Source organism: Achroia grisella, unplaced genomic scaffold (assembly GCF_030625045.1).
Source record: "Achroia grisella isolate CSIRO2021 unplaced genomic scaffold, CSIRO_AGI_Agris_v1 utg512, whole genome shotgun sequence".
Classification (NCBI taxonomy): domain Eukaryota; kingdom Metazoa; phylum Arthropoda; class Insecta; order Lepidoptera; family Pyralidae; genus Achroia; species Achroia grisella.
In genome coordinates, this window is record NW_026712906.1 from 2,504,999 (window position 1) to 2,521,076 (window position 16,078).

General features: G+C 32.4%; 1 protein-coding gene across 24 annotated transcripts in view; it reads right to left on the reverse strand.

Moving 5' to 3' along the window:
* The window catches only part of LOC131846687 (perilipin-4), a 30,826-nt gene extending 15,036 nt beyond the window's left edge, over positions 1 to 15,790 (reverse strand). For all 24 annotated transcript variants that reach the window (XM_059196053.1, XM_059196033.1, XM_059196037.1 and 21 more), the window contains exon 1: positions 15,564 to 15,790. In XM_059196053.1, the coding sequence (XP_059052036.1) occupies positions 15,564 to 15,582 (19 nt within the window). In that variant the 5' untranslated portion in view covers positions 15,583 to 15,790. The remainder of the gene's footprint in view (positions 1 to 15,563) is intronic.
* Between the last annotated feature and the right edge of the window lie 288 nt (positions 15,791 to 16,078).

Sequence of the window (16,078 nt, forward strand, 5' to 3'; positions counted from 1 at the left end):
AATTTTTTAACTGTTTTCTGATAAAAAAGCTTTAATTTCAAAAGTTTTCTATTAAGTTTATCCTTTACAACTATCTCCGTATACATGCAAGTGTTTTATATATATCCTAATGTAAAGATACATAAAAATATTTGATTGATATGTACAAAAACCATAATAAACAATAGGCACGATCTGTTAATTATAAACTGTTAGATATACTAACAACAGCAGGCCAGCTATAATTAAATAAATATAATTTCTCATGCCACACCGTAGTATCTATTATTGGTAAAGAAAAAGTGTGAAATATGCGATTTTGTGCGTGTGCCATGTGAAGGATAATCCGGGGAACTAATAATGAATAATAATATTTCTGCAATAGATAAAAAACTAGAAAATACTATAGAACAGGATACATGTAGAAAAAAGCAAGACCTCAATAGAGGGATATTCTTTCATATTAAAATAACGAGGATACAAGACTGGGATTCGATTGCAGACTACAAAGAAACAGAACACAAATGAACACAAGTGTGGGATGCTCGTAAAAAGAAACAAGAAGTACATTAGTAAACTTAGTAGGAATACTACACGTACACGTTACTTTTTTATTTTTGTTTTATACGTCCCACTTTGATAACAAATATAATGATTACGTTATGAATACTGCGGCCACAGAATACAAGAGGTTAGTCGAAAAGGTTAGAGAGTTACTGATAGTATTCAAAAAGAAATGTTGATTTTGTTTATGTAGGTTATTGAAATGGAAAACAAATTGACGCCAATCTAAATGTAAGCGGTAACGGTCGCCTATATACATGAACAGCACTACGAATAACACGTTATCCTATAGTACCCCGAGCACTGGGGAAGATGTCACACCTCTTATTGTGGAACTTTACTATCTAACCGCACTACAAAATAGGTGAGCCTCAGGAACCTACTCAGCAAAACCTACCTCGACTGTTTGTGAAATTCTAAAAATCATGATTTAACTTTTCATCGTAAACCGATTACGTGACCCCATCATGAAAATAGAGTGAGATGCCATCAAAGTTTGCGAACCACGACTTACCTGTTGGTAAGTCATAGCTTTATTATATTACGCTGTAAAAAAATTGTAAACTTCTAACTACAATGTAGTATGTAGATATTTAATTCTGTAATTTTCTAGAAATTATATGTAGTTACTTTTTTATAGCCAATTCACTTGGCTATAAAAAAGTAATTATAATCTAAAGCTTGGTATAGAAGTGATCCAGATGTACCTATCTACATTAAATGTCCTAATTGATATCTCTAATAGTATAAAACAAAGTCAATGTTTGCATTTACGTGTTATTCCGCTTCCGGATTTTAATACACTTTTCTCTATTATTTCAAAAATTTCTTCCGAAAGAAATTCTTGATATTTAGTAAATAAAATATGTAAGAGTTTTATAAGACCTCCATCAGTGTGGGAACCCCGAGCAATTGGCGAGTCGCTAGTCATATTATAAACGCGAGAGCGTGTTGTTTGTCATGTGGAAAGGGTCATAGTAAAATATGGCATGTAGCATTTTATATAAGTAAGTGTTGTGTTTAATTGGATGATGATATTAACTACTTAAGCCGCGATTTGATACGGCAAAAGCATTAATTGTTTAACGTGTTTGTCTGGAGAGGTATATATATAAGTAAGTCATGGTCATAGCAATGAAGTCGCAGACAAAACCAAACAGAGGATTTAACTTTTTTGTTCTATAATATATATACGCGCTCGGGCCAGCACTCGATACAATGATTGAAAGTGTCACTAGAGAGCGATGGTCCTATTCAATTGACCGAACGAAAATAGAACGAGAGTCGGCCAACCAACCTGGGATCATTGCTCGAGTGCTGTTCCTTACGATTTTGCAACGCAGAGTGATTGATGGCCTGAATTGCTCTTTAGTAGGAAATGGATACTTCAAACACGTGTTCGGATGTGTTTTCTTTCATGAACATATTAACTGGTCAGGGTTCCAATTTTTAGGGATACAAAAATATTCGAAGACGAACTTTTTCGAGCAAAATTATAGTAAAGTATGTAATGTTACTGTTTATGTTCCAAACATTTTGATATTCTTATACTTAAAGTTAAAAGTAATATGATTCGAAAAATTGTGGTATGGTATGGTGCAATTTCATTGTTGGGATGTATGGGTTGGATTCTATTTTGAAAATAGTTTTAGTATTGGATAATACTACATATTTTTTTTTAAATAGAATCAAAAGCACAACATTTACTTGTTTAAAGTAAGTAATAAATAATGAAACAAATTATATTACACCTACTAATTATATTAACGACAGCGATTCTAGTTCGTTATAAAGATTTTGCGCATAAAACTGTTGTATTATGGTGGCCAGCGGATATTACAGTGATTAAAAATATCCTGAGAAAATAAGACACGTTCTGCGAAAATGGAGAGCTTGCCAAAACATAGCATATACATACCTACATAGTTATTATACACATTAAGTGATAATGTTATAATGCAGCTGTACAATCCTGGAAAGAAGCTATGATTATAATATATACATTGCTACATTAGCCATAGTGTATTTAGGGTTCAGATCAATATTTTATGGCGCGACCAGGACATTCCAACCATTGCTTGGAACCATTGAACCATTGGATTAGGTCCGCACGGATTCAATAGCATTTTTTTAAGAGGTACTAATAGTAAGAAAGAGAAATGGATCAAGGATGTCTTAGATTGGTAATCAAGAAAACAAAAAAGAAAACGAGGGCGACTGAAAAAGAGGTGGGAGGATGATATAAGAGCAGTGGAGGGACCGACATGGAGAAGGAAGGTTTTGGACAGAGGAGCCTGGAGTCTTTTGAAGGTCTATGTCTTGGGACAAGCTGATGATCGTCAGCACAAAGCCTATAAATAAATAAATAAATGTCAGTAGGTAGTAGTATATAAACAATTTTAGATGGAAATATTATTATATAATTATTTAAATAAGTAAGGATAACAGGTAGCTAATAAAAAAGGAATGTCTCTAAAATTATCCGCAGTTTTTATAAAATCAATAAAGACCTCACAAATATATATTTAGGTGTTTAAGTCGTCCAAATATATTATCTCTATGATTTGTATGATATTATATGACTTGTATGTGACTAGTCAACTTAATCAATAAACATATTTGTATTACAAATAAATTGTCTCATAAATATATTAAATTGACTAGACCGAAAACCTGCTTTTTATACTTGGTGTAAGGAATCCGATTTGCACTATACCGGTTTTATTTCAGGGCTATGCATGAATGGTTAATTTGGGAGCATCGTGGTCTACTGGTAAAACCTCGTCTTAAGCCTCAAAGGTCGTAACTTCGAATCTGGCCGCACCAAAAAAATGTCATCTCAATAACACTACTACCATGGAGTAGTACTCAGTTAAGAGTCGTGAAAGTATATTTTTATATATTTGTTCAGGATGCTTGTTGTTTGAATTCGACAGTCTTATTATACGAGTACGTCTAAACATATACATATATATACTTCATATATGTATATGGATGAATAATGCCCATTATAAAAATGCTATTAGTGCCTACTGGCTCTATTCTCCAATAGCCATGCTACTATCGACAAACATTTCCAAGGGTATGGAAAAGTTTTAACCGACTGGTAGCGTTAGAATGTGGAAGGTATTTGGGACAAAGTATTAAATTAATAGTAAACATATGGAAATTAACAGTGGATAGAGATGGTAAATAATTATATTTAAACATATAAAGACAATTAGGTATGCTATATATAAAAAATATCTTCTTATATAGATACCATCTGTTGACATAATATTAAGGGTATTTTATATTATTTATAATTATGAACCCATAACACGAATTGGAAGATATTCCGAGTGAAATGAACAGATTTTAAAGGATATTATTAATAAAATATGGTGTTACACGTAATTTAAATTAGACCTCTATGTTTAATCAACACCATCTATATATTTATTGTCTTCTTCTGCTGTTGACATCCATATTTTTACTACTAATTTAGTACTTTGTGTATATGTTTTATATATAGTATACATAAACAAATATGTATTTATACTAAATTTGTAGGTAAATAACGTATATTAATTTATTTTCCGTCGATAACTCGATAGGTATATGTCGATGGGGTAAATTTAGTTCAGTTACATATTTGTAACAGATCGTGGCCTATATTCCTACGACCCAGAACCCAGTACCTGAATTAAGCAAAACAACATTCCTACGAGATCACGCAGTCCATACCAATAATTGAGATCAATTGTGTCTTCATTTATTAAAAATAAACATATTTTGTTTAAAAAACAATAAAAACTTCATTAACAACAATAATAAACATGATGTATAGCGAGTGCTTGCGACTCCCTCCGATTTTGTACGCAATTACTGCAGGAACCTCTAGCATTTTTTTATATATAATTGGAATGATGGCCTACCTTATGGTAAGTGATAACCGTGGCCTATATGCAAAAAAGCATTACGGACATTAAGTTATCATGTGACGCCCGTGACACCAATCATGTGTTGCCGTTTCACCCCGTGGACTAAGATGTCATGCCTCATATTCCAGTTTCTTATCTCACACTTCATCTGAAAATACCGCTCATGCATTGCGATTCTGGAGGACTAAGACGTCATGTCGTTTAGCCTGATTTCACTTCTACGGAAACACTTGAAATAGGTGAGCCTCAGGTAACCCAGCTGACATTTCTCACAGTCTGTATACTTACTTAATGTGATATTTTTATTTTATAGTATGATAATATAACTTATTGATATTGATTCTGTTTTTCGAAAGAATTCTTCAAATCGGTTAATATATATATATATATATATATATATATATAGTTTATTCATTACAAATAAAAAATGGAATCTTGCCTTTCATAGCATTAGTCATAATGCATTTGCTCGTAGTTTCTAGAATTCCATAATTGGGTTAATTGAATTGGACACGGAAATGTGCATTCCATAAAACAGCAGTTACTATTATTGTCGCATATCTAGGTCTCGGGGCGCCAGAGCTGCCTGAAAGTCTAGATTCACAGTGCAGACATCGATCCGACTGCGCCAGACAGTTACCGAGCTATGCGGCAACGTGGGACCTGACATACAAAACACGGTAGTCTACCTACACGGTTGTTATTTATTGTATATGAGGATGATAGGATGAACATGAGGTCAGGTTAGCCCATCGTGACAAATTCACCAAGAATTTATCACGATGGTTTCCAGAGGGAATCGTGGAGGTCAATCTGACACGGTAACTTTAATAAAGATAAAAATATCATAAAGACGAACAATAAAGAAGTTAACAATCGTCACCTTTACTATATACCTACACTTAGATACGGATATAAGGTCAAACATGTAAGCCATAATTATATATCTAAAGTATATTTATACTTCTAAAGAAATGCAAACACAATGCAAAAAAATGTACATATGAAATTACAAAAAAAATTAAGATACGAATTATGAAAGGCGAAGAAGTTCGTAAAACTATAAAAATACTATTTTGCAATAGTTTAAAAAAATACGTGGACCTTTTTTTGGGGGAAGTATAGTATAAGCACAAGTATTGAATTAGTAGGTTTAATTCTAATTTTAGTGTAATTGTGGTAAGATTTTTAATATTGTTTGTTTATTAAAATGGGCCTCATTGTCCTAGAGGCGCCAATAAAATATATTGCGTAGGATTTTACAAATTACCGTCCGCACGGCTGACACCAACCTACCATCATCACGGCGCAGCGCCAGCGGGACCAATTGAGACAAATATCCGGCAGAACGTGATTGCGGTGACATCACGCTGCCGCCTGTGATCTCATTACGTGTTAAACTTGTAAGAAACTTGTTACTAAACATACTATTTCGATACTTATGATTCGCGCTTATTTCTAGATTTTTCAACGATACATTTTATAAAATATAGATTCTACAGCACATCGTGGGCATAACCTTGAGGAATTGAATCGAAGAGAAAGATGATTCTACATTTTTCTCGCCACCTATAGCCCATAGCTCTCTCGCCATCTTTCTCGCTCTATCTGAATAGAATAACATATATTCTTATCTAACTGTAATAATAATTAAATTGATGGCCTACCTGATGAAAAGTGTTAATCGTCGCTTATACATACAAGGGCATTACAGAATATATATCTGTAGTACCCCTCATATCCGATCCTAAAGACCAGAATTTCATTTCTAGATTTCACCGTTCAAACAAACAAGATGCACAACGGCTTTGTACAGTTTCACTTTTGTTATTATATTGTATTATATTATTATTATAACTGTATTTAGAATACGAACAAATTAAAAATTTAACTCAAACGAGATGTATGTTTGATTAGAAAAATACAAGCAATTAGCGTGCGATTATTTCTGCCTACTCCAATACGAGTCATGCCTGAATATATGTACATATGTATATGTATATTATCTATTTCCACTGCTTATATTAAAAACTCCCCAAATCTACACGCTATATTAAGTTGACTCAACGTTTTTCAACTGAAATATACTATTATACATTCTGACTCGTGTTTTGCGATAGTGTACAAATTCTCAATCACTTTTTTATCATTAGCCCAATAATTTTTATAACACCCTAGTTATGAATGGGCAGTTATAATATTATTTTTACATATAAATATAACCTAGCTATATTTATATGTAAAAATAATATATAGCATAATGTAATATCTTTCAAACATATTTTCCGGTGAAGCTATAAAGGCCAGCTGCGGCCAACAGCATTAGATTAGTCCGCAAAAAAAACCTTTCAAACAGTAAAACAATTTTTCAAATCGGTGCAATGGAGTATATTTTTCTCATAACAAAATACATTCTCTTTGTCTCTTTTTATAATAATAGTTCATGTAGACCAATATATGTAGGTATACATTCCACAGGAACAAAGATGTTATTAAAGGAGCACAATAATATTTTCCTAGCACAATATGACACTATCAAGTGTTGATATATCTCTTCTGATGCAATGTATTTAGCATTAATGAAGTCATTGCAATGGATTGTCGACATTTATCTACCTTAGTCACGTAGTTTACAATGTCACTAGCTACTATGCTACTATAAAACCAAATAATAGTTATATAGGTATTTATGTCACAGCCTGGAAAATTGAAGTTGGAAATGAACAATTTTAAATGCAAAATATTTAACGAGCAGCTTTTACAAAATAATTTGGAAATGTGAAATATCATAACATGTTGTTATGAAAAAAAGTAGAGGTCTTGAACAGAGACTCGAGAGCCTATATTCCTCCGATATCCGTATCCTATTAGCCGAATATCTCAATTATTTGATACTATTTTACTGAAAAATTTCGTTATTGTTGCGCAATAACAGATAATAGGTAATATATACATATATTGCCGCCGTAAAATGTAGAGTTAGTCAAATTTATTTGGCAAATTGGATTTATTTACAAAAATAAAAAAGAAAGAAAGAAAAATATTTTATTCAGTGCGATGTAAAAAATACATAATAAAAAAATTAATAATTAAATATTATTTATTTATTACACCAATTGCGGTATTATCGCTAAAGCTTATATTTTCCATGATAAATTCGATTTTTGCGTTTAGAGGAATCTCTATCTTTTGGGATCATGAGCTAAACACGGGTCCTACGATAATTGTTCGTTTTATATATATTCACTAGTGAGTCGACTCCACTGTAAATCTTACAAATTAAATTTGGCTCATTTCATGGAATTTTACATGTACATGTTTTATATACTACACAGTTTCATTGTTATCACTGAAATAATAAAGCCATAAAACTTCGTAATAAAACAAAGTAACCCGATATAGTAGGTAGGACGCTTTTGATTTAACTTTCTGTGTTCCTAGTCATACTGGGCTGACAGATATTGATCAGGCTCAGATTATAACAAGATTGTCGTAAACAAAAATACCAATATTTATTTAAGGTCGACTATTTACGCTCATGAATAAAAGAAGTATTAAAATAAAGTTGTGTAATTGGCTATAAATACGTATGTGTGCCGTAAAAGCATTGTAAACAAGAACATAATGAAATTAGTACAGATTAACGAGCATTTAGCGAATAGATGATTTATTGAATAAAAATAAATTTAAAAGACGAACCGAATAAACTATTATGAACACATATCTATTAAACAACATACAAGATCTCTTCTAATTTAGTGGCACTTTTGCTTTCTATAAGACTCCAATCGGATCGCTAATTAAATAATTTACCGGTTAGATTATAGACAAAACATCTTCAACATGTTTAGTTAATCTGTCTACGGTTCGCCGTGAATTCAAAACAATGAATCATACACCAACTATGTAATACGGCAATATAATTTGCTCTGGCCAGATGCCCTTCAATGATATAATTAGACAGACATTTCCTACTTATTTACTAACGGACGAAATACCATAATTATTGGAATTGTGTTGGCCATGTGGAATTATAACATTTTGAAGTATAACACCTACTCCATTTTTTTTTTTAATTACAGGATACAGAATCATGATATTTAGATATCATAGCCCTCAAGAATAGCAATGCTTGAGGCCAACGGACGTCGCATGGATGCGTGGTTCCGTGATACTCTTCACATAGTTACACATATAAACCAGTTTCGACTTTTCGATCAGATGGTCAGTATCTTTTCCACTCCATTAAAGAAAAAAATATCCACCATAATTTTGGCACGTGATTACACATATTCTATCTTCTTCTTGCTTACTTATTTTGAAAAGGCCTGAGCGAGAAGATGGTTGGTGCGCAGTTATTAATATCGATAGGCCCCGACACCGGCCGACCTTGGTGATGTCATGGTTTGCAATCGCGAGTCGCGGTTCGCTTACGATGTTTTGACGTTGTAAACAAAGCTGCTATCATAAGCTGGTGTAATATAGAGGCGAGACAGGACACACTCCATTTTGTTTACTTTACTGGTACTGTTATCAAACTTTTGAGTGATCATCTATAAATTGTATTAAGTAAATATTATGTGAGGTTAGTACACACAAGTCAAAATTAGGCCTCAGCTTAAAAACAATCTGCAGATTCTGCCAAGCAGACGAGAGAACGCCACTACACATCCTAAGTGGTTGTAGCCCACTCATGCATAAGGGAAATATCTCCTTTGAAAAGTATACGCTATACCCTGAGGAGATAAAAACCATTCCTCCTAAGAATATCCTTCAATTCTTGTTCTTGACGGGCCTAGATAGCGAACTTTGAATAAAAGGGCAAACACAATAGATCTATATAGTTCGCAGTGCTACAGGTTTTAAAATCTGGTAATAGCCCAAAAGCCTCAATAAATAGTACGAAGAAGTAGAACGTTGGTATATAGGTATAGCTCCTGATAATAATTTTATTATCAATATCAAACAAAGAATATATCCTAGACTTTATTTTTGTTTGTAAAGAAGAAACAAATCATATTTACTTGGGAGTTTTCAAGTTAGAAAAGAAAGCTGTATTTTCAGAGAATATACTGACAAATCATTACAGCAAGGACTATGGATTTTGTTTCATACTATTCACAGGTGGCCTAAGGGATATACCAGGCGGAAATGAGGGCAAGAACAGTGGGCACTTTAAACTCGGGGAGGGACTGATCGAGCGGGTGAAGACCAACTCTTGCCTGACGATACGACTGTAATCTGAGGGCATCACTAGGGAGTTCGAACCTCGGCTTAGGTTGTCATAATTTCGATTCCCGTTTAAATGGTGAAGTGGATCATTCGGATGGAACTTCGCTTCGGTCGATCTTTATGTGTATGTTCAGCTGTCTAATTAATTTCTAACACCAGATTTTTTATATCGGAATATTTTGTGTTGGAAATGTTTTTATTAGGTACCTAATTATCATTACATAATATAAAACAAAGTCGTTGACGCTGTCTGTCCCAATGTATGCTTAAATCTTTAAAACTACGCAACGGTTTTGAAGCGTTTTTTTTTAATAGATAGAGTAATTCAAGAGGAAGGTTTATATGTATAATACATGTACACCCGTGCGAAGGCAGGATGGGCAGCTAGTTTGTTTATAAATAACAATGCCGTCACCACTTGGGAACTAAACAGTAACTTGTTAATGAATTTTTGTTTATACCACTTCCTTATTGATCTTACCTCTTTGCGGATTGTTTAACATTTGTTCATGTAATACGTAACATGTGACAAGAATGTGTCCTCTTGATTGATAGATATTGTACGACCTTGATAATTTATTTAAAACATTATCAACAACCATGTTATAAATAAGTTACATGTGATATAAAAGGAAATTGTACGTAGGGATCATGTAGGGGTTCATAAATGTTCCATAATTTTTCTAATACCTCAAATGGGGACAGTTGAAGGTTATTAGTAATGGAGACTAGTGATCTCATTGCAAGCAAAGTCACTCTGAAAACCATCATAGTTAATTCCTGGTGAAGGGGGAATGGGATTTTTATTAATGTGGATTGCGGAATCCATTGCTAGCAATGTACCATGTCAGTTTGACCTCCACCTCTCCTGGTTCCCTCTGGAAACCATCGTGATAAGTTCCTAGCAATTTGTCACGATGGGCTAACTAACCTGACCTCATACTCATCCTATCATCCTCTACTGGTGCCCCGCCACCCCAAACCGTTAGCGCTGTCGGGAGCAACATCCATCATCATCCATAAAAAAAAAACGGGTAACTGAACTGACTACATGCTCATCCTATCTTACTTCTTATTTGTTAGTGTAAAATTAGGAAATGTCACATCTACTAAGAAGGGGAGGAGTCACAAATGTGACCACTTGTGACAATGACGGGGGAGGGGTAAAAACAATGAAATTCTTGTGATGCAATTTATGGATCGCCTCTAATAATAACGTACTACGCGTTATATGTATAGTATCAACCGCCAATTCCACCTACGTACAAATGTTTAGCACTCATAAATTCCACAGACATAACAAATGAGATATTATGAGACGTCCTGCGGCCGTCACCTTTTATCGTCACCCTTCATTAATTAGCGTGATGATTGCATTCTACGAATCTTATATAGGGTGCTACTAATTTATCTGCATTCCCTTCTAGAGCACATTATTTATGTTTTGTTTTACTTAAAAAAAAATAAAGGGCTTAGAATTATGGTAGATGTATTATATATAATACTAGCGATGGAATTTCGTGTCTAAAATATCATTATGTCTTTCAAACAAACGTCAATTCTTAAATAATGCTTTGGAAAACTTGCTGAATGCAAGTATTCCGTTTTGTGTAAATTAAGCTTTTAGAACTCCTTTACCACTTTGGTCACAGTTTAATTTAGTAAACATTATTAGGGGTCCATAAATTTCCTTAGTACCCGTAATATTCCGTAGTATATATATTACATGCAGTAAAAAAGTAAATTAAAAAAAAATGCTATAAATAAAATGAAATGTTATTTTTTTAATTATTTAATGTTACCAAGATATGTATTTCTTTGTGTATGAATAACCAACAGTGTGCTCTGTAGAAGAGAATGGTATAATTCGGTAACACCCTAAATACAGAACGAAGCATGAACAATAGAGCGTCAGCAGACAATCGACCCTGACCTCAGCGCTCCCAGTGCGGATGCACTCAGCCCGTTAGTATCTACACGCGTTTTCGCCCACATGTATGAATCCCTAAGCTCTTGGCTTAGGGAACTGTACATGTGGGCGAAACTTACATTCGAAACAAAGAAACCTATAATAGAAATATATAAATATTTATTTAAAACCTATATTTTGATTATAAAATATTTGTTCTGAAAATAATAAATATAGAAAAATAATATTGCTACAGGAAGAATTTAAAAAAGTTATTATTAAGTATGTAACTTGCTGCGCCAATCAGGGTCTATAGTGCTCTTATAATATTATGTCAACCTATATTGTAACACTACGGAATACAAATGAATAAATAAATAAGTAATTGTAAACATTTATAAAAAAATAGTTACCTACTACCCAATTATTTAACGTACTTTTCTAGGCTCTGTTCTCTTTTTCCCTTGTGATGATATTATATAAATGACTCAAAATAATTCTAGACCGGTGCCTATTTATGCTAGCTATATAGAATCGTATGAATTTGGTTCTCATATGGTTTAATCGACCTGACTTCTTTACCCATTCTACCATTTTTCTCTGGTGGCCAGCTAGTGTATAGTAAAAGGATTTTTTCCAAGTACAAAAATAGAAAAAAAGGGCTTACACCATTTCATATTCAATCATATAAAAAACGAACAAAGTATGGTTCATAAGGTCCTATTAAAAAAAAATAAGAAAATTTGCAGAAGAAATCATAAGTACAGATAGTGAGTGATATTAATTTTATTTTGATACTGTTAGATCTATGTTATAAAATATAAATGCAGTGACATTTGCAATTTAGTGCTTGAGTAGGTACTCCACAAGAAGTGGATGCAGGTGGGTAATACTTAAGTACTAGTGTGATTCTTACTTTCTCTACTAGAAGGCAATAGTTTTTATGTTAAATAAATTTAAAATAAAAGTATATACCATGTGACAGTTCCAGATGAAAACCGAATTGGAAGGTTGAAAAAGAAAGCAAGTTATCACTACGTTTATCAAGTTGAGAAATCCACAAAACGCAAAAATATTTTGTTCAATCGAATGCATTTATTTACATTACTACTGTCCGTACCGCATAACTAAAATTGAAATTTAACATTTAGAAAAGAAAAATGGATAACATACCTAATAAGCAGAAATAATAACTCATAAATAGTAATAGAAATAAATTGTCGCCGTACCGTAGTGATTATTTAAATATTTAAGACAATACTATACATACATATGGATATAATAAATTAAAACATTTAATAAGTGCAATGTTACTTACGTAAAAATTAAAAAAGTAAAAACACTAAATTAGTCCGGATCAGCAAGCAATGGAGTAACGCGGGAGATGGTTAAGACACTTAAGACTGACTTTAAGTGTGGTTTATAATTTATTGCATAATATATCTAGCACATGTAACAGAGACGTCTACCGTGATACTATAACCATCACTGCCTAATAAATTCTAAAAATTCCAGTGCTTTGTTTACAGCTTATGTACAAATATATTACGTCGCCTCGACCGGAAGATGGAATGTCTTATGTGAGAGACGTGACTTGGTCCTTGGTACGTATTCTAACTGTTTAACACCTATAATTCTATGGAATGAATAACCAATGCGAATTTTTGATGTAAGCTCAATGTTTATTTGTCTTCCCAATTACCTATTGTATGAGAAAACATAATTTTATGCTCGTATTAAATTTATAATGTTTGTCACAGTATCAGCTCCATACGTGTACATGTTACGGAAAATAGGTGTTAGTTGTGAATCACTTCTATACGCGTGATTATATTCTATAATTAGTTTACTGAACGCGTCATCTTAATTGATGCTGGGTCACGCAATCAGCAGGTCATGTAAGTAGCTATGTATAATTGCACTCTTTTCCATCCGTTTAAGATTATCTTTGACCATTTCAGTTCTGTTTATGTCGCTGATGACGCTATTTAGGTATTATTTCACTTTATATGAGCAAATAATACTGACCTATTAAGAAAACTAAAAGGAACAAAACCTTTTGATTCATTGTAATAATTGTTTTTTCCTATGTTAACATTAATCGTTTAATAAAATATCTATAACATTTTTTATATTTTATTGAATTTGGCACAATGGGCTAACTGAACTAACCTCATGTTCATCTTATCATCCTCCACTGGTGCTCCGCCAACGTAAACAGTTACCGCAGGCGGGTGCACCATACCATTATAATCTATTAAAATACATAGGTAGGTCCTAATTATGTATTTAACGCTCTGTGAGACAATGTCCTTACACGGTATGGTGCTGTTTTCGCTAATTGAATTATTTGCGTTCATGTATAGATTCTGAATTGCTAGTTATCAATAGAACCATTAGCCAACTAAATGTTTGAAAATATACCCAGTTTAAAGCGTAATTGACATCATATTTATGATATCGAAAAATGGTGTCTCCATTGTTTATTTATATATTTATAATGATGACTAATTGAATACGCAATTGTATTATGATTCTTATAAACAAGTCGATACGGTTGTGTTATGCATATATCGGTATGGTAGTTTAATTTCATAACATATAATTCTTATTGACTATCTTTAGGCAAATCTATACATATAAATAAACTTGAAGTGTCTGTTTGTAATATTGAAATAACAGTTTTTTACTACATGTATATGAATTTAAATACGGTACATACACCAAAGTAATATTTTTTACAATTTTTGTCTGTCTGTCTGTTTGTTCCAGCTAATCTCTGAAATGGCTGGACCGATTTGACGGGACTTTTATTGGCAAGTAGCTGATGTAAAAAGAGTAACTTCAGGGCCGTCTTTTACCTATTAGAAGCCCTGGGCACGTTAGGATAAGGGGGCCCCTATTACCATAGTAATAAAACACTATTTTGTTAGAGTAGACAATCATTTTTGAACATGACTCTTTAAAGATGCATATGGGGATGGCCTACCTTCAAAACAAACCGGACAAAAATAATTTTAAAAAGTCGTAAGTAACTTAGAGCTACTTTTATTTTAGAAAAATAAAGTTAAATTCCACGCGGACGAAGTCGCGGGTGCTAGTTTTATATAAAATGGAAGTATAACAATGAAAACACAGTGATACTATCATTATTCTGTATGCGAAACAATGTACAATACTATTCTAAATTAGCAGATCTCGAACTTGGTTGTAATATGAAATATTTCTTTGTTCTCAGATCACGCAACTACTTTTTTGAAATAAAATTTATTTTATGAAAATTAATATTTTTTCTGTTGTATTATGTATTTATATAGCCAATAGTAGATAGATTATAAATATATTACAACTGCATAACATATTGATATACCTGTTGTGTTATTGTCTGTAGGTATAAGTACTACATAGTAAAATATATGGTCACTGGTCAAGGCATTCCGTATGCGACCCGTCTGACCTTTAATATGAATAATTTCAAAAGGTACAAAGAGTATAAAAGTGAAAAAAAATTGTGCTATTTACGTAATTGTAAGAAAACTAAACTACTCTGGCGTATAAAATGAAAAACTATTTTATTTTACTTGTAGGGTAATACACATAAGTTAAGAAAAAAATAGTAAGTAATAATAAAATTGCTATTTGTCTACTACTACTGAACTACTACTCTATGTACTTGTATAAAAGTAATCAATGCAAATATTGTATTAAATCACTAGTTAGGTAAATTAGTATGCGAATACTATAACTATGGTGTACATGCGGAAATAAGACAATAAATTAATTTGTTCTCTACAAAAATAGTATTTTTATTAGAAGGTAATTAGTATAATTCCAATTATAAAATGGGATCTATTTTAGCTATTTTTATAGCATTATTTTTTAATATAATTGGAATTTACGTAAATATTTTTAAACTTGTTACTTAATAATTCCTATACTAGACTTATAAAACTCACCTGCGATTCCGCTGAACATGTTTACGTCGTTTTTATATACACAATTTAAAAAAAACCAAGCAATTTATATCACAAAATCAATAAATAAATAATATATCGCACAAATGATTCACAATAAAGAACGAGTTACGTCTCTACGCCGTAATAAGGTACGATCAAAATACCCTTCAAGGTCCAACTAGCCAACTACGACTCTATATCGTTACGCCGACGCAGAAACTCGAACGGTACATTTTTCATTCGGTTGATACATGAACCCTTGTATTTTTATCGCTGACGACATATATTGCGTTTTATTATAACACTGAGAAATGTTATTTCTCTTATACAATGTGTATAAAACATTACTAATTTTTATTTTCGTAATAATAGTGTCATGAATTATATAACAAAAGATTGTTTTACTATTATAAGCGGAATATATTTTTATAAGAAATGAAGTTTAATTACTATTTTAGTAGATTATTTTAGAAATGGCAATGGCAAAATTATTATAGCTCTGCGGACAGGTGTCA